Raw genomic sequence first — 26660 nt, forward strand, 5'->3', positions numbered from 1 at the left:
CAGCTGTAAAATATCTTTAATTGGTATTCCTTAAAACTGTCAAGATCAGGGGCTGGGGAGATGACTTGGTGGGTACAAGCACAGGGACTTGAATTCAGACCCCAGCACTCATGTAAAAGCTAGGTGTGATACACATGTTTGTAACCCCAGTACTGCAGGAGGGAGCTTTAGAGACAAGCAGATCCTGGGGTACATTGGCCAGCCAGTCTAGCCAAAGTAGCAAGCTCCAGGCTCAGTAGGGGATGGGGGGATAGTGGCGAACAACAGAGGAAGATAAGTGATGTCTGCTTCTAGTCCCCACATGCTTACATATAGGCAGGTGTACCTTGAACTTGCATGCTTAATACAAACCAACACCACACACACACACACACACACACACACACACACACACACACACACACACACACACTCATTCAAGATCATAAAGCCAGAAAAGTCTGAGAAGCTGTCATCTTCTGCAAGTTAAGGGACTGATAATGACAAAATGTGACATCCTGCATGTGTTCTTGACTCATGAAGAGGGCATTGGGTCTGGGGACATAGCTCAGTTGATAAAAATGCTTGGCTAGGATTCACAAAGCTCTGTCTGTGTTCAGTCTCCAGCACCATATAAGCCAGTGGTCGTAGCACATGCCTGTAATCCCAGCACTTGAGAGTCTGAAGCAGGAGCATCACCAGTTTGAATCTAGCCTTGATTACATACTGATTTTCAAACTACATCAAGTTCCAGATGCACAGTAAGAACCTCTTTTAAACCTTAAAAGAGACAGAATATAAACGAATAAGGAAGAATACTATAAGTTCTCTCTTGTCACAAATGACATTGAGTCCTTCCCTTTTCTTTTTCCTTTTCCTTCCTTCCTTTCCTTTTTCCTTTTAGACAAGGTCACACTGTGTCATCCTGATTGGCCTCAAACTTACAGTGATCTTCCTGTCTCTGCTCTCCAAGTACCAGCATTACACGTGTGTACCACCACGATTCCCACTTCTGTGGTTATCTTTGACTATTATTTCTCTAGTTTTTAGCATCCATTCAGAAGATTCCAAGTTGTCTCCGTTCAGTCTTGCTGAGGTGGTGATTTTTTTTTTCTATTTTGTACTGGGATTATAGGTGTGTACCATCATTCCTGACTTTATGTATATGAGTGCTCTGTCTTCATGCAGGCCAGAAGAAGGAATCAGATCCCATTATAGATGGTTGTGAGCCACCATGTGGGTACTGGGAATTGAACTCAGGACCTTTGGAAGAGTAGCTGGTGCTCTTAACCACTGAACCATCTTTCCAGCCCATCATGCCTGACTTCATGCAGGAGCTTTACAATTTAGTAGAGATTTGAGTTCTTTTTTTCACTTTTTGTTTGTTTTGTTTTGTTTTGTTTTGTTTTTTTCGAGACAGGGTTTCTCTGGATAGCCCTGGCTGTCCTGGAACTCGCTTTGTAGAACAGGCTAGCCTGCCTCTGCCTCCTGAGTGCTGGGATTAAAGGTATGTGCCACCATGCCCAGCCAAGATCTGAGTTCTTTTTAAAACATGTGTGAAAGCTGGGTGTAATGCACATGGTTGTGAACCCAGCACTCTTGAAGGATGCATAGTGAAACCCTGTCTCCAAACAAAATAGTCTCCCCCCAAAAACACTTACATATGATAGTGTCACACCCTTTAGTGATTCCTCACTGTACAAAGTGTATCATTTAGATATGTAAAGGCCCAGTTCCTTCTCTCCAGAATACCTGCTCCCACCCCACCCTCATCTTCCCACCCCACCCCCTGGCACTTGTTCACCTACAAAGATGGCAAAGTCTTCTGGGGTGATCTTCATTTACCCCAGTGGCTGTCCCTGCTGATTCCAACAACTCACACTAGTTTGATAGCTCTTACATTTCGCTTGTTTTGGAGGATTAAGATCATCATTCTAGAGTTCACTTCTCTAGGGTAGATAGGAGTAGGAATGTCATGTGGTTTTTGTAAGTTAGAAACCTCGTACAATATTGTTGCAAACTGCTGGTTATCTCTCTTCTCTATCAGAACAGATGCTATGCATACAAATTGGCAGGGTAGAATTTTCCACTGGGTGGGGGGGTATAAGTAGAAATGAACAGGCGGACAGCTGGCAGGTACATAGGGCTGGCTGACTGGCTTGCTTGCTTGCTTATTTATTTATTTAGGCATTGGGTTTACTTAAAGGAGGGCCCTCCCCAACCAGGTTTGTCAGATACATTTATTTTGTTTTTGTGTATTCTTTGAGACAGGGTCTTACTATGTAGCCCAGGCTGTCTGTCCTTAAACCCACAATCTCCTACCTTAGCCTTCTGAATTCTAGGGTTGTAGGTGTGTGCCACCACACCTGACTGTTTAGATTTAAACTGATCGGTTGATAGATTTAATGTTGATAGTAATTGCATGTAGAAATGAACCCATCTGGAAACACTGAACAAGAGATAGTAAGATTTTCCTTTGAAAAGGGGGAGAGGCTGGAGAGATGGCTCTGAGCTTAAGGGTATATTCTGCCCTTGCAGAGTTGGTTCCCAGCACCCACACTCAGTGGCTCACAACTGCCTATAACTTTAGTACTAGAGGATCTAATGCCCCCTTCTAGACTCTGCATGCACTTGAACTCATGTATACATGTCCACACATAGATATACAATAATTTAAAATAATAAGTCGTTTTAAAAAGAGCAAGAATGGTTCTTATGTTTAAGAATGTATGTGATGATTCATCTTACAGCAACTTGAAAGTGCATTTCAAATTCTGGTCTTGAATTAATGAGTGACTATTTGATCCCCACCAAATTCTGCCTTGATTTTCTTTCTTTCTTTTTTTTTTTTTAATTTTTCGAGACATGGTTTCTCTGGGTAACATTCCTGGCTGTCCTGGAACTCACTCTGTAGATCAGGCTGGCCTTGAACTCACGGAGATTCACCTACCTCTGCCTCCCAACTGCCTTGATTTTAATGTGCTCTGTATTTGTTGTTATTTGTCTGTATTATTTACTGGCTCGAGAAAACACAAGGTGCAATGGAACCCACTCTTAGAGTTTTTATTAGGGAAGGTCAAGGGTGAAGGTCGGTAGGCCTACAGAAAAGAAAGGTGTGGGGTGGTCGGGGGTTGGGGGTGCGCGCTACCTCTTGGGGAGAGTGAGAGTGAGGAATGGGTAGAGCCTGCTTTTATAGGTCACCTCACGCATGTGTATATGGGCTTCTGTAGCTACGCCATGCAGGCGCATAGATTATGTGATCACGCTGCGCACGGATTACATAGGACGTAGGGCCCTGGGTTGACTAAGCATTTTGCCCAATTGCTGACAGCACGTGCGCAGTCATATGACTCCATAAGTGGCTAAGAATAACATTTGTTACAAAATAATTCTCCTAAATTAATACTTACAGATAACTGCTATGGCTTAGTTATTTAAAGCAATTTTCTGGTTTTAAGTAAAACTTTAATATTTGTGAAAACATTTTTATAATTTGAAGAAAAGGAGTTCATGCATAATGTTTTGTATATTTAGGACATTTTGGGGAATGTTTTGTTTTTCATATGACTTTTTAACATTTATTTTGTATGTCTGTTTATATGGGTGCATGCATGCCACAGTGTTTGTATGGAGATCAGAGGTAAGCTTGTGGAAGTCAGTTATCTCCTATTATGTGTGAACTCTGATACTGAATTTAAATTATCAAGCTTGGTGGCAAGCACTGCTGAACCATTCTGCTATCTCGGGAGACTTTTTTTTTTTTAATATTTTATTTTTATTGAAAAGATCATGTTTTCTTAAGTGCCAAAAAGCAAAATCTTCCTTCTATCCCAGACAATAACTTCTCCTATTTCTCTTTTCCTTTCCTTTCCTTTTCTTTTCTTTTCTTATTTTCTTTTCTGGAAACAGGGTCTCACTAGTTAACTCTGCTGGCCTAGAGCTCTCTATATAGACCAGGCTGGCCTCAACTCACAAAGATCTGGCTGCTTTTGCCTCTGCCTGTTGAATGCTGGGATTAAAAGGTGTGCTGCCATGCATGGCTCTATGTGTGTGTAGGAGAGAGAAACAGAGACAGAGGTGACAGACTTTCATGTTTCCCAGGCTGCCTTCAAGTGACCCTCTTGCATTTAATTCCCAAATGCTGGAGTTACAGACCTTCATTACCGTTTGGGTTTCACCCAGACCATTAATCCCTCTGCTAGTCCCCTTCGTTGCACTGAACAAATGGCAGTACCTCCAGGCTTAGATGTTGTTTTCTAACTAGTTATCTGTTGTTGGTGGACATTTACATTATTTCTGGTACTTAGAACCAGCACCCTTACTGGATATCCTTACACACATGTCCTTGTACATATACGTGCCTTGTTTGTAGGATGGATTCCTGGAAGCATTAACTGCTTAGTTAAAGGGTATGTTTATCCTCACTAATTGGACTCCCAGAGATCCACCCAGCGAGAATTGTTGAGACCAAGGTTGGATAAAGCACAGGGACAAATAGCCAAATGAATGGAAACACATGAACTATGAACCAATGGCTGAGGGTCCCCACTGGATCAGGCCCTCCGAATGGGTGAGACAGTTGATTGGCTTGATCTGTTTGGGAGGCATCCAGGCAGTGGGACCAGATCTTGTGCTCATTGCATGAGTTGGCTGTTTGAAACCTGGGGCCTATGCAGGATTGTTTGGCTCGGCCTGGGAGGAGGGGACTAGACCTACCTGGACTGAGTCTACCAGGTTGACCTCAGTCTGTGGGGAAGGCTTTGCCCTGGAGGAGATGGGAATCGGGGGGAGGCTTGGGGGGAAGGTGAGGGGGACGAGAGGGGGGAGAACAAGGGAATCCGTGGCTGATATGTAGAACTGAATTGTATTGCAAAATAAATAAAAAATAAATAAATAAATAAATAAAAAAGGGTATGTTTATCAAACAGATAAAAAGGGGATGTTATGTGTATGTTACATTTTTTATATGCTGACAGATTGGAGGAGTGTGATTTTCAAAGATGAAAGATTTCTCATGTTAGCCCTATTTTCCAATGAATTGTGATTTTGTTTTTAAATTATCGAGGGTCAGGTTTTGCCAGGTTTTGTTGTTGTTGTTGTTGTTTTTCTTTTCTTGTTGTTTGCTTTTTGAGACAGGGTTTCTCTGTGTAGCCCTGGCTGTTCTGGAACTTGATCTGTAGACGAGGCTGGCCTGGAACTCAGAGATTTACTTGCTTCTGCCTGCCAATTGCTGGATTTAAAGGCATGCATCACCACTGCCCAGCTCAGTTCGAAGTGCTCAACTTAGTTGTTTGTTTGTTTGTTTGTTTTTCGAGACAGGGTTTCTCTATGTAACAGTGCTAGCTATCCTGAAACTTGCTCTTAGACTATGCTGGTCTCGAACTCACAGAGATCCACCTGCCTTTGTCATCTTAGTGACTTAATGCTTCAAAATGTAATTGGAAACTATTTAAAACAAGTGGCAATTAGTACTTAGAAACCACTTTGCCAGAAGGTAGCAGAGGAACATCTGCTCTTGAAGTTGTAGCTGTTGTGAAATGGTAGGACTTCCTCTTTTCTCCTGAAGGTGATAATGCTTGTCTAAAAGCGATTGACTTGGTAAACTTTTAGAAGTGCATCCTGGAAGTGAAATGAGGTGTCGCTGGCAGGTGAGTGAAAACAGTCATTGGAATAAAGTTTGAATCTTCCCTTGGCTAAATAAACCTCCAGAAAAAGAAAGTTGAAGTTAAGATTCCTGTGTAAGGTTGTCAAACTTTTATGCTGTATATTTTCTTTCAGATTCCTTTGTTTCTTCCTCTTCCTCTCAGCCTGTATCTATATTTTCGACCTCACAAGGCAAGTCTGTAACTTTTTTTTTGCACATTAACATAAGAAAAATGTTAAGAAAGAGGCTGTAACTGAGGATGAGATGGAAATTTTTTATTGCCTCCATATCTCTTAAAATGGAAAATAGTGACTAGCCCATCCTTTTGCTACTTAAGGTAGGTCTCAAATGAGGCTGAGTGAACCATTTAATACAGCGTAAGCTTTAGATGTAGTTTTGACTATTACTTAAAAATTAAAACTAGGACTGGAGAGATGGCTTAGTGGTTAAGAGTACTGGCTGCTCTTCCAGAGGACCTGGATTCAGTTCCCAGCACCCACATAGCAGCTCACAACTGTCTGTAGTTCCAGTTCCAGGGGATCCAACACCCTCACACAGACATACAGGCAGGAAAAAGACCAATGAATATAAAATTTTTAAAAAATCATTAAAAAAAATTAAAAACTTGGGCCAGTGAGATGTCTCAGCAGGTTAAGATGCCTTCCACCTGGCCTAATAATCTGAATTCAGTCTTCAGGACTACATGGTAGAAGGAGAGAATCAGTTTCCATAGGTTGTCCTCTGATGTCACACACACACAGGTACACACACACACACACAGGTACGTACACACACACACACACACACACACACACACACAGAGTTAAAAGTATATTGCATTGGAAATGGTAACTCAGCAGTTAAGATAAAAGCTCCTGCTGCTTTTCCAGAGGCCCTAAATTTGATTACCAGCAATTATGTTGGGTGAGTTACTGTATTTCTAGCTTCAGGGGATCCAGTGCCCCCTTCCTGCCTCCACAGGCACTACACGCTACATGAGTATACCACCCCACTCCCCCACAGAGACACACAATTAAAATAAATCTTAAAATGTTTTAAAGCTTGCCTGTAGGGTTTGGGACTTCTCAATCCCAGCATGCACTTAACCTATTAATTTGAATTTATATAATTGATATAGAGGGCAGTGGCTTTAGAAAGCAGTACACTTCCACTGACCTACCAAATAACAGCCTAGCTACAGGATTTTTAATGTCAATCTGACTGAAGTTCATTCCAACATGGAGGCTGCTTTCTGATCCTTAGGAATATTGAATAAGTCAGTTGACTTGTAGCAGTTAAGGCTCCTTATCCTAGAGATTAAGCTTGTGACTTAAAAAAAAAAAAATGCAAGTGTGGTAGCTCACACCTATAATCCTAGGACTGTGAAGGCAAAGGCAGGAAGGTCACTTGAGAGTTCCAAGCCAGCCAGGATTGCACAGCAAGATCAACCCAGTCACAAAACAAACAAACAAAAAAATTGTCTACCAATGGGGAAGGCATCTTCTTGGCAGCTCCTACCAATAATTTGAGAGTGTGCCGTATGCTTTGTTGATTAATACTGCTAGTAAAGTGTACTCCATTTGTACTGTGGTACTAAACCCAAATATAGGTCAGTGGGAAACTCTTAGTTTTTAAAGATAAAATGATAATACTGTTCTGGCTCAGTAATAGAACACTTGCCTTCCATGCACAAGTCCCTGGGTTCAGCCCCAGCATCAACTGAGTACTAGGGGTGGGGGGAGGGGGGCATCTATAATTAAAGTCACTAGTACATCTCAAAAGTTCTGTGTGAAGTGTTCATTATTCTAGGTGGGGTTTTCTACAGGTTGGATGCTGGTTCATTAGGAAGACTGACTTTATAATAATAAAAACACAGCACAGCACTGGGGATGTAGCTCAATTTAGGGCACTTGACTAGTATATGTGAGGCCCTGAGTTAGATACCCAGCACTGCAAAAATTAAAAATTAAAGTCTGGAGAGAAATGGCTCAGTGGTTAAGAGTACTAGCTGCTCTTGCAGAGGACCAGGGTTCAGTTCCCAGCACCCACATGGCAATTTATAAACCGTCTGTAAATCTAGTTCTGGGGAATCCAGTGGCTTCTGTTCCCGCAGGCACCAGGCAGGCATGAAGTGAACTTACATACAGGCACATAAAACACTTGTGTTCATAAAATAAATAGAAATATTTTTTTAAATTTGAAAAGAAAGAATAAAAATCTTATGAAATGTTTTAATCAGACTGATAACATTAGAGCCCCTAACTCCTTTATAGTAGCCATAATTATATGATACTAAGATAAGTAGATTCATTTTTCTGCTATCTTATAAGCCAAATCATGACCTTTGAAATACATGTTTACTTTTTGCTTACCAAGAATTTTATTTTGACTCGTGCAAATTCAGAATAGTCTTACTGTAAAGGCAGTTAATGATGCCTTATCCCTAACAGTGTTCCAGCCCAGCCTCTTTAGTAGCAGTTCCCTTACAAAACAAAACAAAAAAACAGTATCTAAAAATCAGTCCAGGGGAGCTCTGCTAGTCTGGAGGCCAGCCTGTTTATCGTGTAAAGAAGCTGTAAAGAAGTGCTTGGTAGATGATTAGTTGTGCTCTAGGGTAGCCAATATTGGAAGCTTCTAGTCTGCCTTTAAAAATAAGGAGAGGAAGTTGGTATGTTTGGTTAACAAAACCCTGGGATTAGAAGCAGTTCTGTCTCACAGAGGCTCTTCTGAGTGCTGCCACTAGCAGGAACCTTGAGTCCATAACTGTCACTAACCCACCTAATCTTTTCTGCATCCCTTGGCCCTTTAGTTTTGGAGAAAACACACTACTTTTATCTATCCAAACTGTAGCAATCATTAAGTAGAACATTTTTAGATTTAAGAATGATTTGTGGGCTGGGATTGTAGCTCAGTAATTGTCATATATTAAGGACTTAGGTTCAATCCTCAGCATACAACAACAAAAATTGTTTTATATTTTTAATACAGAAATACAGATTATCTGTTTACCATTATCAGGTTTCAGGGAGGGGCATTTATCAAAAAGAAAAAAAAAGACGTCATTAATTTGGATTGAGTAAAATGTTTTTCCAAAATTATATTTATTAACTTACTTTTATGAAAGACATACTACATACCTTGGAAGTCAAGCTTTTTTTTTCCCCTAGAGCTGAGGACCGAACCCAAGGCCTTGTGCTTGCTAGGCAAGCACTCTACCACTGAGCTAAATCCCCAGCCCCCAAGCTTTTTAATAAATATAGTTAATATGCCAGTGGAATAATCAGTTTCTTCTTAATTAACTTGTGCTCTGGAGTAGACCCTTGTAGTCTTCTGCCTCTGGGCTCCTTTTTCCACAGGCAGAACTAAACTTAAGGCACTCCCTAAGCCTTTCAGAAATGAGGAATGAATTTTAATGGTGACTTCCTGTATGTTATAAGACATAAAGGCATTGGCAGACAGTGTGTGTGGATACTTTTTAGTGAGCTTTTACCATGTTAGTATTTGATGCAGATCATTGATCCTCACAGCCAGTGGTAGAGGGAAGGCACCAGCTCAGTGGAGCAACCTGGCTTTAGAATGGAGAGATGCCTAGCTCAGGGTCACACAGACTAAGGACTCCAAAGCCCCTGCATATGACTGCTGCCCCTGTGACACAGACGATCAGATAAATAGCTGCATTTAGGATTTAGAAACTTTTTTAAGGATATTATATTGAAGTTGATATTAAAACCATGAGAAAAAAAAACCCAAACAAACAAAAAACATGAGAGCAAAAGAGATAGAACTTTAATCATATTCCCATTAGTGGTCTAATGTGCTATCATTTTGGGGAGAGACCCTCCATTAAACACAAAATCAAATTGAAATTTGGTTTTGGCTTTGAAGAGAGTAGATCTGAAAAATACTTAGATTTTCTTTAGAAAAATGTTTTGGTTTTTTTATTTTGTTTTGTTTTAAGTAGGTGGAAATATGATTGGAAAGAGGGGCTCCATCTACCATTGAGGATTGGAAGTGGAACTGCACTGTGGGCATTTGTGCTCAGTTGACTGATGTAGTGGGTGTCTGGAATAGGAAGTTACAACACTGAATTTTGGGGCAAGCATTGAGGAAAACATTTTGCCAGTTACAGCCTTTTTCTAAAAAAACAAAATTTTTTTTTGAAAGTGAAACATTTTTCTTTGTACAAAGGAGACTTTTTGTTTAGGACCTTGCTTGGCTGCAAAGTTGTCTGCTGGCTAGCTTCCTATTTGGATGCTGTGGCTGAAAGTCGCTGGTACTGTTGTGCACGGTAATGTGTCTTGCCTTGTTTTGTGAACATAAGAAAATTCAAGTGTAGGAAAACCTGCACCTGAATATTTCAAGCTTCCCTTGTATTGAGATACATACTATCTGTGTGAAAGAGTGACTTAGTGGCTACTGCAGGCTGGCCCCCCTTTGCTAATGTGTGTAGTTTTCGATGTTGAGAGTACCCCTTTAATTAAAACAGTAGAAATCCTGAGTAAGAGGGGAATTAGCTAAGTAGTAATCATAACATTAGTCTAAGCTATTCATTCTTTTTAGGAAGAACTCTTTAACAGTCTATCTATGATGCTTCTTGGATTTAGATCATATGTTTTCAGTGATTAAGGTGGGACCATTTACATAGAGAAGTAGTAAACTTTTACTCTTTCTGAGAGCCATTTGAGTGGAAAAAATGTAGAGAAGATATTTTTTCAAGAGTAGGGTAAGCTGTAAGGGATTTTACAGTTCAGATATATTCATTTGATGTATACGTTGAGTTCACTTAAAGTTGTTATTTTTTAATTGTGTCATTATTTAATCCTCATCTTATAAAATATTCTAATTCTAGAAACCCCTCTTCAGTCAATTCCCATGCCAGACTTCCTAGTCAAGTGGAGTTTTGCCTTATTCCATTCAAATGTAGTGTTACTGTATTTTTAAAAATAGGCTTAGCATTGGCTTTGTTAGTTTAGTGTGTGATTCTGGGAACGGGACCCAGAGCCGAGCACATGCTCTGCAAGTGCTTTTTGCCATTGAGCTCCACCCCGGCTCTATGGGAATAAAGTAGACAAAGAAGATCCACCCCTGCTCCTCTTCTACTGTGTCATTGTGCTCCTGGACAAAATGACAGACAGTGAAGACTGGTTACCACTTGTGACTTATAGAACTGGAGCTCTGAAATGCAGCTCTGAACATTCTGCCCCCTAAAATTTACCAGATATGCTGAAGCCTAGAGAACAGACTCTGGGCTCTATCCTTGGAGATTCTGAGTTAGTGAACAAAAGATACATGATGGTATACACTTTAATCCCAGCACTCAGGAGGCAGAGACAGATGGATCTCTGTTAATTTGGGAACAGCTTCCTCTACAAAATGAGTTCCAGGCTTGCCAGGGCTATGTAGGGAGATCTTGTCTCAAAAGAGATTTAAATTTTTTTTTTTTTTTTTTTTTTATAAAAAACTCCTATAGCTGGGCAGTGATGGCACATACCTTTAATCCCAGCAAGTTCCAGGACAGCCAAGGCTACACAGAGAGAAACCTTGTCTGGGGGGGAAAAAAAGCTCCTATACAATACTAGTAGTTGCTCAAAGTATTGTAAAAGGTTGTGCCCAAGGCGGTTTTTTTGTGCTAGGTTATTAAATCATGCAGCTACTTATACACTGAGTTAAGATAGACTTTGGTTTTTCAAGACAGGGTTTCTCTGTGTAGCTTTGCGCTTTCCTGGATCTCGCTCTGTAGACCAGGCTGGCCTTGAACTCACAAAGATCCACCTGGCTCTGCCTCCCGAGTGCTGGGATTAAAGGCGTGTGCCACCACTGCCCGGCCAAGATAGACTTTTAATCCTTGGTGAAGATGGTTTGCAGAAACCTTTTTGTTTTTCAACCTTGGCTTAGCTTTTGTTGTGTCGATTTTAAACATCTTCATTCACATAGCACCTAACACAAGTTGAAATGCTGTTTGACTTAGACTAAATGATGTAGAAGTTTTTCACTACCCAAAACTTAGAACTGGACAGAAAGCTCTTTAAAGTCAACTGTGGTGGTACAAGCCTATCACCTCAGCATTGCATCTTGCCCCTCTAATAAAAGGCATAAGATAGTATGGAGTCTGTGTCAGGAAAGTTTTTATGTGAGATTGAGCAGTTTGCCTACCTTTATACAGTAGTATAAGGACTTTGTGTCTGTGTTTGGTTAGGTGGTTTGCAGAGGAGAAGACACCTCGATGTTTCTCAGGACCTGCTCACCTTGGATTTTTGAGGCTTCCTATATTTCAGTTGGCCTGGAACTTGCTGATTATGCTAAGCTGACTGGCCAGTGAGTCCTAGAGATCTGTCTGTCTGCATCCTCAGTGCTGTGATAACAGATGTTCACCCCTGTGCCTGGCTTTTTTTAAACTGGGGTTTCTGGGGAACAAACTCGAGTCCTCATGTTTGATTGACAGACACTACAGACTGAGCTGATACCCCAGCATATATATCTGTGTGTACATCTGTGTATCTGTGTGCAGATGTTCATAGAGGCCAGAAGAAGACATAACCAGCCCCAGAGACCTGCCTGTCTCTGTTCGACATTGCTGGGGTCACAGGCATGCAGGTGTATGCCAGGGATTTGAACTCAGGTTCTCATGCTGATAAGTACTCTTACCACTGAGCTGTCTTCCCAGCATTTTGTTTGTTTGTTTTGTTTTTGTTTCTTGAGACAGGATTTCTCTGTGTAACAGTCCTGGCTATCCTGGAACTCTCTTTGTAGACCAGGCTGGCCTCAAACTAACAGAGATCTACCTGCCTCTGCCTCCTGAGTATTGAGATTAAAGGTGTGTGCCACCACCACCCAGCTCCCCAGCATCTTTTAATTTTTTTGCCTGGGAATGGTAGGAAACTTATAGTGGTTAAATGTCAACATAATAAATCTATGTGATATTTACCTTTATTTGTTTAATAAAGTAACACCGTACTTTTGATTGAGTGTTTTGAATTCTTAAAATGAATGTGGATAATGAGTCCCAATGTTGGAGAAACTAATTTAGAAACTACTTGCAATGATTTCTTTTAATATATTTTATTTTATTTTATTTTATTTGAGACAATCTCACTATGTCATCCTAGCTTGCCTGGTACTCACTATGTAGACCAGGCTGGCCTTGAACTCACAGAGATCCGTCTGCCTTTACTTCTCTAGTGCTGGGATTAAAGGAATGTCCTCTTCTTATTTTAATGTGTGTGAGTATTTTGCTTGTATGTATGCCTGATGTCCATAGAGGCCAGAAAAGGGCATTGGATCAATCCCCTGAAATTGGAGTTTTAAATGGCCACCATGTGAGTGCTAGGAACTGAACCCAGGTCCTCTGTCAAAAAATTGCTTTTAGCCGCAGAGCCATCTTTCCAGCCTTCCCTCTTTTTGTTGTTGTTTTTTTTTCTGTTTCGTTTGTCATAGAGACAAGGTGTCATAACACACGCTGGCTTCAAACTCCTAATCTTACTGCTCCCAACTTTGGGATCCCAGATGTGTGCACCATACCCTACTCGTGAGATTTCTTCATGGAGATCTAAGCATATGTGAAACATTGCAAGGTATATATTTGTCTGTATTTATTTTGGTTTTTGAGACAAGATAACTGTGTAGCCCTGGCTAGTCTGGAACTCAGAGCAATCTGCCTGCCTCTGCTTCCTGGGTGCTGGGGTCAAAGTCATGAGGCGCTATGGGCTGGATGTTTGAAAAAAGGAAAGCTAGTAGACATTTTCTGAAACATAAAATAATCCAAAAGTGTTTGACCAGCAAGTCATGTAGCAGTGTAGTAATTTAATAGGTAACAACTTTAAAGTTCTCTGGAATTTTCTGCTATGTGGTAAGATACTGATTTGAACAACACTGATGACTATTAAGTGCATGCTGACTACTAATTGGAGAGTTCTTGTTTAGAGCTGTAGTAAAAGATTTGTTATATTCTGCTTAATGTTTCCACACTATGAACCTTTTACTTCCGGCCCAATTTTTTTTCATTGTGTTAGTACATATCAGCTCTACCCAAGTTTGTTAGGATTACAATTAGCTGGAATTTCTTTTCATCTGCCAAAATTCTAATGGAGATCATTAAAATTAAAACACAAACGAAGATGTTACCTTCTTTGACTACACATGGGAAAGTCTGACAGTAATGAGAGCTAGCATCTGTATCTTGTGCTCGCCAAAGAATGAACAAAGCATTGATCTGTTTACCCTCCAAACTTGCCCTCACTAAACACTGTTCACCCAGATAGTAATGAGTTATGAAATCATTATTAGGGAGCTGTGTGTGTGTGTCTGTCTGTGTCTGTGTGTGTCTGTCTGTCTTGATATGTAGTCTGTACTGGCCTTGAACTCTCAATCCTGCTTCACTCTTACCAGTGCTGGAAACCCTGGAAAGCACACAGCTCTAAGATTATTTGTGTGTACAATAGTTCTGAGCAGGGGCTGTAGCCCAACTGATTACTTGCCTAGCATATGTGAAGCCCTGGATTTAATTCCTAGCACCCCATAAACCAGAAGTGTTATATTTCTGTAGTACTAGCATTTGGGGAGGCACAGACCAGAGGATCAGGAGTTGAGGGCCATCCTGAGTTACAAAAACAAAATCAGTTTGAAGCCAGCCTGGAACCACAGAAGACTGTCTCCAAAAAAAGGTATAGATTTAATAAAATATTTGCAGTCTGTCAGGTGGTTATGATGTTCATAAGAAAACCCACTAGCATTCTGACAGCAAGAGTTCTAGCCTAACCTCATAGTGTTGCCTTAGATTATTCTATACCCAGTTCAGAACCATTGGGAGTGTTCAGAATTCAGGGGAAATATGAGAAGCAGGGGATAGGAAACTGGCATTATCATGTCCTTCCAAAAGCACAGTGTATATTTTTCTAGTAATATACACATTCTGTGATCATCATTTCTTTCTTTCTTTCTTTCATGCTTTCTTTTTCTTTTCATGGAATATAACCAATACCATTATTTTGTTTATTGATTATGTGTATTTCTGTTTCTTCTACTCTGTTAGCACCATAAAGGACAGGGTTTTTCTGTTTCATTTACTGCATTAAACCTAGTTTCTGAAACAGTTTCTGGCATGTGATAGACATCGTACATATTTGCTGAATGATAATTCACTTTACTGACACTCTCATCTGTGATAGGTGTTCTGAATCATCTGAAACTTCATGTCTATAAAACAAGTAGGCTGTGCTCTCTTTGTGGGGTGTGGTCAGTTTTGTTTGCCTCAGAGTTCTGTTCCTGTTAGGAAAGCTTCAGAATTTTAACCCACTTTGCTGGGCTTCGTTTATCTTACACCCTTTTCATGCTGAGTATCTCAGGTATGTAGTAATGGATGTAAGCCATGTTTGCTACATTTAAAGCCTCATTTTTTTTCTGTTCGTTTTATAACCAGACTCTCCCCACCCCCCGCCTTTTTTTTTCTTTTTTCATTTATGAAGAGTTTCCTACTACCTGGGTTACAGCTTTGCTGTTCTAAAGCTCAGATCTTGTGACATAAAATTTTAGTGATGTGCCAGAATAAGGCAACTTTTTTTTTTTTTTTTTAAGGCAGGGTCTCTCTACATAGCTCTGGCTGTCCTGGAACTCACTATGTAGACCAGGCTGGCCTCTGACTCACAGAGAACCTCCTGCCTCTGGTGCCCCCAACCCCACCCCCACCCAATACTAGGGCTAAAGGCGTGCACCACCGCTCCCAGATAATAAGACAACTTGTTATATGACATTTGGAAACATCCTATAATAGTGAGATTTTGTTTATTGTACTAAAATTCTTAATTCTTACTTTAGTTTTTAATAAATTTGCATGATGTCATAAATTTCCTTTTATTTGACATAATTAGAAATAGGCTACACATAGAGACAATCTCAAAGGAATTTTTCTTTCAGATCTTCCCAATTACTCATTCATGCTCAAGGCATTGCTATCCTGAGCCTAGTTAGGTCTCTCCTGACCAAGTTGTGCCTTTGATTCATTTATTTAGGAATATTTTAAGGTCTGCTTTGTTCCAGCTCCAGAGATGTATCGGTGTGTGAGAGAGACAGTGCCTTCTCTCATGTGTGGGGAAGACAGTGCCTTTTTTGGTATGGTTATTTTCATCTTTCCTTAGCTTAGAAAGAATATTATAGTAAACGAGTGAATGGTTGCTGTGGAATTAATAATCAGTAAGTCTTAATACATCGCTCCTGTTTTTAAAAGAATTCTGTTCACTGTCTTGACCAAAGAAACTCATACCAATCAGTCTTTTTCAAGTAAGAAAGATTTATTTTGGCTCATGAGTTCAGAGTATTCACTAGGTCAGGAAGCAAAAACAGGGTGCTGGTACTAAAGAGGCCGTCTCTTTTCTTGTCTGAGCCCTTACACTAGGCATGGGATGGTGCCACCCACATCCAGGGCAGACCTTCACTCCTTAGTTAACCTCTGAAACATCCTCACAGAGTCTTTGAGGTGATTCTAAATTCTACCAAAGTGACAGTGAAGATGAACCTTCACGAGTCCACCCTTGTCAATTTGACAACCAAATGTATCACTGTAACACTGCACATCTGCCCCAGTGCGTAAATCCCCATAGCCTTAACAGTTTCAACATGGTTCAAAGGTAGTCCAGAGTCTGTCTCCTCAGAAGCTCAAGGCAATCTTACTGTGATACCCTGTTTGATTTTGGTTAAAATGGCCAATCAGACAGGAGATTTGGAAGCAGGCAGGCCTTTTCAACACTCTTAAGAACATCAGGCAGTTTGGGTTCCTTTCTTAAAAGATGGAATGGAATGTTTTTAGTCTGATTTTCAGGCTCAGGAAAGATCTGCTGCCTCTCTAGATCAAGAACTTAAGCCGAGCCACTTCCTGTTCCTTCTCAGATTGTGAAGACTGTAATAGGGGATCTGTAGAGCCAATGTGTTCTGAATTGTTCAGCTTAAAAGGAAGGTATAGCAGCATGTAATAACAGCAGGCTGTTTTGTGTAGATTATGTTGCTCCTATTAAATAACCTTTCTCACAAAAAAAAAAAAAAAAAAAAAAAGAAAAACTCCCCAAACCTTCCAGTACCATCACCTCCTTATTATGCAGGGGGAAAAAGTAGACAATTAAAAAATATTTGTCCTGAGAATGTTTTGTCGTTCACAATTTGCAGCATGATACTGGCTTTTGTTTTACTGTTGACGGATAATGCATGTTTTGTAGGATAACCATTGATGTTTATTTTGTTATGTATTTGTGTGTATGCATATGTTTATATACATACATTTTGTGTGTGTGTGTGATTAAAAATAAAAAGCATGCTGCTTGGCCTGACTAGCTAATGTGTACTTGCATCTGGTAAACAATCTTTTTCTTTCAAATTCTGACCGTAGCGGGATTGGGCTCTCATTGCTCTAATGAGCCGCTTTCAGAAATTATGGCTTCCTCCTTTCTTTCATTTTCTGAAACACATAACCCTGACCTTACAATACTGCTTGGAGAAAAAAGGGAAACATTAGGCAGCCAACTTATTCTAACCAAAGAAGGAAAAGACCCTTTGGTTCCTCTAGGTATGAAAAAGCTGGATGCGTCTCAGGGGACCAATAAGGACAGAGTAGACACTCCGGTTTTTCTTACAGCTGGCGGGTCTTGCAACCACCCTTCCATTCCAGACAGTTTCCCAGAGCAGCCTGCTTTTCTCTCAAAGGAAACTGGTCCAGCAGAAGAGTGGACAGTTGAAGACCAAGAACCCAAGAACCAGAACAAGGTTCCAAGTGGAGAGGACAGGAGTGCACTGGCTCTTGGGCAGTCTAAGGCAGAACACATTTGTACACACTCCTTGTCCCCGGCTGAACTTTCCGGAACCAGAGTAGAAAAAGATTCTCCTGAGTCACCATTTGAAGTCATTATTGACAAAGCAACTTTTGACAGAGAATTTAAAGATTTGTATAAGGAGAGCACAAATGATTTGGGTGGATGGGCAGCTCCCAGTGATAGAGAATCCCCTGCAGACTTGTTGGAAATGAATGACAAAGTGTTTCCCCTGAGAAATAAAGAGGCAGGGCGTTACCCAGCCTCTGCTCTGCTCAGTAGACAGTTCTCACACACTACAGCAGCACTAGAAGAGGTGTCTAGATGTGTGAATGATATGCACAACTTCACTAATGAAATACTGACTTGGGACTTAGTTCCCCAAGCAAAACATCAGTCTGATAAATCTTCTTGCACCACAAAAAGTACAGGACTAGACAGAAGTGAACATCGCTCAGAGATTCCAGTTATAAATCTTCAAACAAACGCTCATCAGAAAATGCCTGTATGTTCTTTTAATGGGAACACTCCCATCACCAAATCCACAGATGACTGGGCAGAAGCATCTTCCTCTCCAGAAAACATTGCTGGAAAACCTGTCAAAGACCACCTCAGTTCCACAAAAGAAGCCAGCGGCAGAGGTGTGCCAGGCAGTTACCAGCCGCATCCAGAGCTGCCTGAGAAATGGGTCTCAGGCTCTGAAGCAGCCACAGTGGAAGCAGGTTTACCTGATCTGAGGGATGCCTGGCCTAACTCTGTACTGGGGGAAGTCACAGAGGTTGATAGTTCTGGGGAGTCCGATGACACGGTCATAGAGGACATCACAGCAGATCCCTCATTTGAGACCAACAAAGTTCTGCCCCCAAAACCTGACTCCCTTCCAGGTGCTGCTGCAAAGACAAGTGCAAGGGATATCCAAGAGACTCTCAGTTGTGAGACTGTGAGGAGTGGAGTATATGAAAACTCGGGAGAGCCGGGCAGTGCCTCTGAGCTGCAGCAGGCCCAGCCAAAAACTACTACTCTTGGAAGGAGTCTGGAAGGTGAAGAGGTGTGTTCACAAGTACCTAATACTCTGAATAAAGTTGCTCCTGAAACAACGCCTGCTGTGACTGACAACCCCACGGCTCCTTCAGCAGCACCTCCAAGTGTTCTTAGTGATACAGGATTCCCACTCACTGTGAAAGCTTCTGTCAACTTGGAGTCTTTGCGTGGAAAATATCTTGAAGATACAGATGGTTCCTCCCCAGAGGACTTGCTGGCTGCCTTCACAGGAGCCAGGGAGAAAGGAATAGTGGATAAAGATCACAGCGGCTTAGAAGCAGTGTTAGAGAAGACAGCAGACTTTAAAAACACTTTGCCTATGGAACTCTCTCATGAAAGTGAGCTAGATGGTTCTGAAACCAAAGATGTTAAAAGCAAATACAGTGAACACAACAAAGAAACAAATGGAGGTGAGCTGGGTGTGCGCTCTCCTCGAGGTACCCCCATGGTGTCTCCTGACTTAGAGCAAGAGCAGCTCACCATCAGAGCCATTAAAGAATTAGGAGAAAGGCAGACTGAGCAGGTGCAGACTGAGGGAGCAGCTCCTGGAAGAAAACTCATGCCAGCCTTTGCTCCACAATCTTGGCCACAGAGGTCATCTGACATCCTAGAACACATAGATGTCAAGACTGGATCTGATCTTGGGATTTCCAAAAAGCCCACTATCATCAAAGACACTAGAGTAGATCCTATTTCCAGCCTTAGCAAGACTGAAACGGTTAACAAGCATGTCCTAGCGAGACTTCTGACTGACTTCTCAGGTAACCATTTACATCAGAAATTCTGCATGTGGTTGATTCTTCTGTGATTATCATTCTGCTTTATGCCCTATACATAAAAGGAGATTTCCCTGCACACACATACTTAGTGGTCACTTAACTTGGTTTCTCTATACCTATATTTCCCAAAGCCACAGACTACTTGGCATTACTAACCTCCTAAGTTTTTAATGTTTCTGTTCTGTTTCAAGGTCCTTTCTTTATAGGTGGCCTGAGTGTGGCTACTGCCTTTAAATTTTTTTTTTTTTTTATGTGTATGAGTGTTTTACCTTAGTGTATATGTCTATGCATCATGTGTGTGCAGTGCCAGCAGAGGCCAGAAGAGGCCAGTGGATCCCCTGAAATTATAGTTACAGAAGGTTGGGAGCTGTCATGTGGGTGCTGAGAGTTAAAACCAAGGTCCTCTGTAAGAGCATCCAGTGCTCTTAACCTTTGAGCTATCCCTCCAGCCCCGCCTTTAAAACTATTACCATGTTCTTATTTATTTACTAATTTTTGATTTTGTGGTTTTGTTTGGAGACAGGGTTACCCAGGCTGGCCTCGAACTGACTATGTAGCCCAGGCTATTGAACTACTGTAGTCCTGCTTCAGCCTCTCGAGTGCTGGGATTGCAGACCAGTCTGTGTCTTTTTATTTTCAAAATTTAGTTTTTTAAAATCTCCATGATAGTTAACATTGATGGACACTTGGATTTTTTTTAATAAGGGACTTGTAAATTTTAGTTAACAAAGATAAAAGAATTCCTGCAGGGACACTCAATAAATGTAACTTTTAATTAATTTACTGTGTTCCATAGAGGATTTATGCTCTAAAAGTAGGTGACCATTATTATAGTGCTCTTTTGGAGTAATACTTAAGAGAAACTTATTCACTCATACTTCAGACCTACTGAATAGTCTTCAGACAAGAGAACATTTGACAGTACAAGAAGCTCTTCTTGTGAGCTGTTTATTTGAAATGATCCCTTTCCTAGCAGTTAGCTTCCACTAAAATGGTTTTGAATGCTGTTTGTCTCACAAAATGTATTAGGTTACTTTTTATTGCTATGAAGAGACACCACGACCAAAGCAACTTATAAAAGAAAGCATTTAAGAAGGGCTGGCTTACAGTTTCAGAGTATGAATTGATGACTGTCATGGTGAAGAGCACAGAGGCAGGCAGGCAGGCATGGCTCTGGAGCAATAGCTGAGAGCTTGCATTTGATACACAGTCAGGAAACAGAGAACTTCAGTGGCACACCTCCACCAACAAGGCCATACCTATTAGTGCTTACCAAAACAGTTCCACCAACTAGGGACCAAGCATTCAAATATATGAGCCTATGGGGGCCATTCTCATTCAAACTACCACAGAAAGTTTAAGGGGGGGAAAGGGATATTTAAAGCTCTGCACATAGCCCACCTTGTGGCTCATACTTGTAATCCTAGCACTCGGAATGCTGAAGCAGGAATATTGCCTTGAATTCAAGGTTAGCCTGGGCTACACACTAAGACCCTATTTCCAAAAACAAAGCCAAGATAACAAAACAAAGCTGTCCATAAAAATGGCTCTGGACCTCACATCTGATACCCAAGCTTTTTACCCTTACTGCATAGACAGTGTTAGGTGCTGTGTAGACTTCCATAGTTTTTAAACTTTTTTGATACTTGATCCTTGTTTGCAAATGAAGTCATACTTAAAAGTTGTAGTATTTACAACAAAAGTTAAGATTTTGGTCAGGCATGATGGTACACACCTACAATTCTCACACCTGGGAGGTTAAACAGGCGTTCAGTCATCCTTGGTTACATAGTAAGTTTGAGGTCAGCCTAGGATATGTGAAACTGTCTTGGACGGGGGGCGGAGGGGAGGGGTCAGGGAGGGAGTTGCATTTAAAATAAACATTTATGCCTAATTTTCCTATGAGTGTATTTCTTTATTAAAGACCATGGGCAGCCAGGCGGTGGTGGCGCACGCCTTTAATCCCAGAACTCAGGAGGCAGAGGCAGGCGGATCTCTGTGAGTTCGAGGCCAGCCTGGTCTCCAAAGCGAGTTCCAGGAAAGGCGCAAAGCTACACAGAGAAACCCTGTCTCGAAAAACCAAAAAAAAAAAGACCATGGGCAGCCAGGCAGTAGTGACACACGCCTTTAGTCCCAGCACTCCAGAATCAGAAGCAGGCACGTCTCTGTGAGTTCCAGGGCAGCCAAGGCTACACAAAGAAACCCTGTCTCAAAAACAAAACAACAACAAAAAAGGCAGACTGCTGAACATGCTACTTAATCTTAAATTGTAATCTTTAAAATCAAGAATTATTGAACATTGTAACGGTATTTTAAAGATTAAATGTGAAAATATGATAATGCATTGTTGAGTATATAGTTAATAGTCAGATGTGGTATGGGACCTGCCTGGCATGTAGTTGATATTGGATAATTATTTGTTGAAAAGCCCTAAAATTTGATGCACACCTTCAATACTAGCCCTCCAGAGGCAGAGGCAGGCAGACCTCTGTAAGTTCTAATCCAGCCTGGTCTATATGGTGAATTCCAGGACAGCCAGAGCTATAGAGACTCTGTCTCAAAAAGAAAGAAAGAAAAACAACCAAATAAACCCTAATTTTGTGTGTGTGTGCATGTATTATTTTATGTGTGTGGGTGTTTGTCTGCATATATATCTGTGCATCACATGCATGCTTCGTGCTCGAGGAGAGCAGAAGAGGACCCCGACCCCCTGGCACTGGAGTAGCAAGATGGTTGTGAGTCACCATGTGGGTACTAGGAATCAAACCCAGGTCCTCTGGAAGAGCAGCCAAGTGTTCTTAACCACTGAGCCATCTCTCTAGCTCCCTAAAATTTGTATTTTTAAAGATTTATTTTAGGTTTTTTTTGTATCTCTTCATAGTCTCTCTCTCTCTCTCTCTCTCTCTCTCTCTCTCTCTCTCTCTCTCTCTCTCTCTCTCTCTGTGTGTGTGTGTGTGTGTGTGTGTGTGTGAGAGAGAGAGAGAGAGAGAGAGAGAGAGAGAGAGAGAGAGAGAGAGAGAGAGAGAGACTTGGACACACGTGCATCATGACAGCTTGAAGCAACCAGTTTTCTTACTCCACCATGCCAGGAATAAAACTCAAGTTGTCAGACTTGGCAGCAAGCATCTTTACCCACTAAACCATCTCACTACCCTATTTATGTAATTTTAATTGGTTGGGTGTTTGGTGTGAAACCAGGGCCCGGATGGGTTTCTTTCACTGGCCTCTTTTCTCTGCATTGGGGAGCAGAGATTGAATTCAATTGGCCCCATGCTTGCCAGACAAGCACAATTCCACTGAGCTACATCCCCTCCCCATCCCCAAAAATCTGAAGAATTAAAGAAAGCAATTATCCTCTAGAAATTGGAGAGTTACTTTTGAGTAATGAGGTGTACAAAACTTAGGCCTTAACACCTCCTGTCTAATTTTGGCATTTTTAGACTTCAGTGTAACCTTAGTCAACAAGCTTAACTGGTTCAACATCTTCCTTTAGTAATGAGGTAAAGGTAATTATTTTGCTATGTTTTATAGTGTTGTTATAAGTAAAGAACTTTGTAAATAGTAATTATTGGTAATTCCCAGCTGAGCTATTTCATCTAGACTGAGAGACGAAAAGAGATGTGGAAGTTAAGGATATTTCTCACTGACCAAATTTTGTTATTGGCAAATATTTTTAGATGATAGTTAAGGCAGATTGACATATAGTTAGAAGCTTAAAGGTTATCCTTACAAATTTAAAATTAAAAACCTTGTCAGTTATTTTATGACCATATTTTTAATGATATAAACCATTTCAGTAAAATGCATCAACTTCTTGTTTTCACAAGGTGTATACACATGATACCTGTACACATATACACATAATTAGAAATAAAATCTTAGGATTTGTTTATAAGCTGGGCGGTGGTGGTACAGACCTTTAATCCCAGCACTCGGGAGGCAGAGGCAGGCGGATCTCTGTGAGTTTGAGGCCAGCCTGGGCTACAGAGTGAGTTCCAAGAAAGGCTCCAAAGCTACACAGAGGAACCCTGTCTCAAAAAAAAGAAAAAATTTGTTTATTTATGTACTTTGTGTATATGAGTGCTCTACCTGCATGTACTCCTGTATACCATAGAAATAAAATCCCATTATATATAAGCCAACACGTGGTTCCTGGGAATTGAATTCAGGACCTCTGGAAGAACAGCCAGTGCTCTTAACCACTGAGCCATCTCTCCAGCCCTAGAAAGAAAATCTTTAGATGAAATTTTAAAATAAAGTCATATTTGTTTTTTATTATAGCCAGGTAGACTTCTATTGGACCCAGTCTTCTTGCACATGACTATACTTTGAACAAAATTTTTAAATTAAAAGAAAAAGACCTGAAGGCAATGTAGAACATACAGAAGCAAACAGATTCTGAAAGAGTTAACACTTATAAGAAAGAATGGAATATATTTGAACAATTAAATTCAATCCATTTTACTGCTTGTAACCAGGAAAAACAGACTCAACTTGGGACTTGACAGTTGGAGAAAACTGAGAGAAGATAACTTAAGTCATTCTCAATGACTAGAAATTAAAAGGGAAGAAGGGGGGGGAGGGAAGAAGGATCTGGAAAAGGGATCTAGAAGATGAACGCCTAAAATTCTTTCTATAAAGTAATGTCTGTATAAGCTGCTTTCTCATCTCTGACCTACGTGTGTGCGTGAGAGATCCAGGCAAACCAGCTAAGGATGAAAGAACTGAGCCGTGACTTTATCTTCTGCACCAGAGACAAGAGTTTGCAAATTGTGTTTAAAGAAATATTATGGCATGCTTAAAGCAACCCCCCAAAATTAATACTCTCCAGCGCTCAATGGTTATAAGCCCTATTGCAGAGGGCTATTTATTTGTGTTGGGGATGTTGAGGCAGGGTCTCTCTATGTAGCCCTGGCTGTTCTAGAGCTCTCTATGACCTTGAACTCATAGAAATCCATCCGACTGCTTCCTGAGTAGTGGGATTAAAATTATCCAGGTAAATAATTTTTTAAATGCATACTCTAGAGGACTATAACAGAATAAATACAGCACCTGTAAAACATGTTAGTTGTGGTGTCTAGAATGGAACCTAAACTAACTTTTTAAAAACCAAAAAAATATAATCCAGTCTGGAGTAAAGGGATTTATATAAACTAAGTTTGTATATTAGAATTACATTAAGACCAACCTGGTCTATATAGTGAGGTCCAAGACAGCCAGTGAACCCTGGAGAAGGAAAGAGAGGTTATTATAGCCACCCAACAAAGTGAAGGAAAATGTTTGTATTGAATGAAAATAAAGGAAATTTCAGCCTTAAAAATAGAAACAAAAATAGCCTAGAGGAAACCGTAGAATATCTGAAGTTTGTAATTCATTAAGTGACATTAATAGCAAAATGAAGATGATGGAGAAAGGGATCTGTGAATTTGATGATAAACAGGGAATTACACAACCTGAAGAACAAGGGAGAAAAAATACCACCAGAAATTCAAGGATCTGTGGAATAATCAAAATATTAAACAATAGGATTCCCACAGCAGACCAGAGAAGAGCTTTTTGAAGACAAAGTGATCACAGGTTTCCTAGTCTATGAAACACACACACACTGACTGGCCAAAGCAGTCACCTACTAGGGTAAGTCAAAAGACAACCTTGGAATGGAACAGGTGTCAGGGGTCTCGAGACCACTCCCAGACTGACTGATAGGACTCAGTGGGTTCAGAAACTGATAACATTACTCTTGACAATTACTCTTGATTGCAGCAAAAGGACACATGGAGGAAGATGCCATAGGTAAGCTTACAGCTGTCAACACACTCATGCAGGAAGTACTGAACTCTTCCACAACTATCAAAGCACAGAGTTGCCATTCAAGAATGCTTGTTAAGTCCTTGGTATCCAGGATGACAAGCAGTGCCCATGTGACTGCTACATGACTACTCAGACTCCAGCATCTCCACCAAGCCAAAACAAGCATTTGCCATAAATCATCTTACTAGACTACACTTAATCTGATCACTGTGAAAGAGCATAGCCCTGAGGGAGACTTGTAAAATGTTTAAAAAAAAAAAAAAAAAAAGTTCATCGGGAGATTTTTTATTTTATTTTTTTTTTATTTTTTTTTTATTTTTTTTTTGGTTTTTCGAGACAGGGTTTCTCTGTGTAGCTTTGCGCCTTTCCTGGGACCCACTTGGTAGCCTAGGCTGGCCTCGAACTCACAGAGATCCGCCTGGCTCTGCCTCCCGAGTGCTGGGATTAAAGGCGTGCGCCACCACCGCCCGGCTTCGGGAGATATTTTATCCTTCTCTCTTGCTTCCACCTCCCAAGTGCTGGGATGTGCCACCATGCTCAGCTTTAACCCAGATTTCTGTATTAAGTAATGGAAGACTAAAAATAAAATCAAGGGGCTGGAGAAGTGGCTCAGCAGTTAAGAGCCCTGGTTGTTCCTGCAGAGGATGCCCTCTTATGGCCTCTGTGGTACTGCACATAATGTGGTACACATACATGCACATAAATACTCTTATACATGAAATAAAAACAAGTCTTTAATAATAACAGTGTTTTTTTAGATGTGAGATTAAGGGGATTTGTTATGGACAATCTAGACTACAAAAATGCTAAAGGAAGTTTTCCAGAAAGAAAAATGACATCAGTCTCATCAAGCAGCAAAGGCAAAAGGATCGAGAATTCGAGGCCAAGACTGTCAGACTGGTAAGCCTGACAACTTGAGTTCGGTCCCCCAGAACCCACATGATAGGAAGAGAGAAGCAACTCCCACAAGTCGTCCTCTGTCTTTTATGCATGACAGTGAGCTCAGTCCCAGCCTGTGCTACATCATGAAACCCTATTTGAGGAAAAAAAAAAATGGACTAGAGAGAGATGGTTCATCAACTAAGAGCTCTTGCTGCTCTTATAGAAGACCCAAGTTTAGTTCCCAGTACCCATGTCAGGAAAATCATAACAGCCTGTAAGTTGAACTCCAGAGGGATCCAACTCTGGCCTCCACAGGTAACCTGCACTCACTTGGAGCAACCACATAGAAAGTACACTTATAAATAACTCTAAAAGGAAAAAAAAAAATGGAGCATAAAAGAAGGAAGGAATCCATCCTACAGAATCTATAAAACAACCACTAGCACTGATAAATGAATTTAACAAAAATACAGGAGAGACACTGGTTAATGTTCAAAATGTAAGTAATAAAGCATATGTCTAGTGTGCACAAGGCCCTGGGTTTGATCCCCAGAACTACAATAAAATACTCGGGCTGGACAGATGAGTCAGCAATCACCTATGACTCCAGCTTCAAGAGGTCCAATGCTCTGTAAAGACTATGAAGAGGGATAGGGAGTTGCAAATCAGGAAGAGTAGTGCATGCATAAAGTTCTAGCACTTGAGAAGCTAAAGGAGGAAGACCTTGAGTTTGAG

General features: G+C 40.8%; 1 protein-coding gene across 4 annotated transcripts in view; it reads left to right on the forward strand.

The window, feature by feature from the left end:
• Rtn3 (reticulon 3) overlaps window positions 1-26660 on the forward strand; it is a 58600-nt gene that overhangs the window by 10288 nt on the left and 21652 nt on the right. Inside the window, exons 2-3 of one of the 4 annotated variants that reach the window (XM_052713526.1) lie at window positions 5758-5814; window positions 17172-19214. The exons of 1 other annotated variant lie outside the window; for it this stretch is intronic. In XM_052713526.1, the coding sequence (XP_052569486.1) occupies window positions 5758-5814; window positions 17172-19214 (2100 nt within the window). The remainder of the gene's footprint in view (window positions 1-5757; window positions 5815-17171; window positions 19215-26660) is intronic. 2 more of the 4 variants (XM_052713525.1, XM_052713527.1) reach the window with 2 other exon arrangements.

This window comes from Peromyscus californicus, unplaced genomic scaffold (assembly GCF_007827085.1).
Source record: "Peromyscus californicus insignis strain IS unplaced genomic scaffold, ASM782708v3 Scaffold_4__1_contigs__length_199733344, whole genome shotgun sequence".
NCBI classification, from domain to species: domain Eukaryota; kingdom Metazoa; phylum Chordata; class Mammalia; order Rodentia; family Cricetidae; genus Peromyscus; species Peromyscus californicus.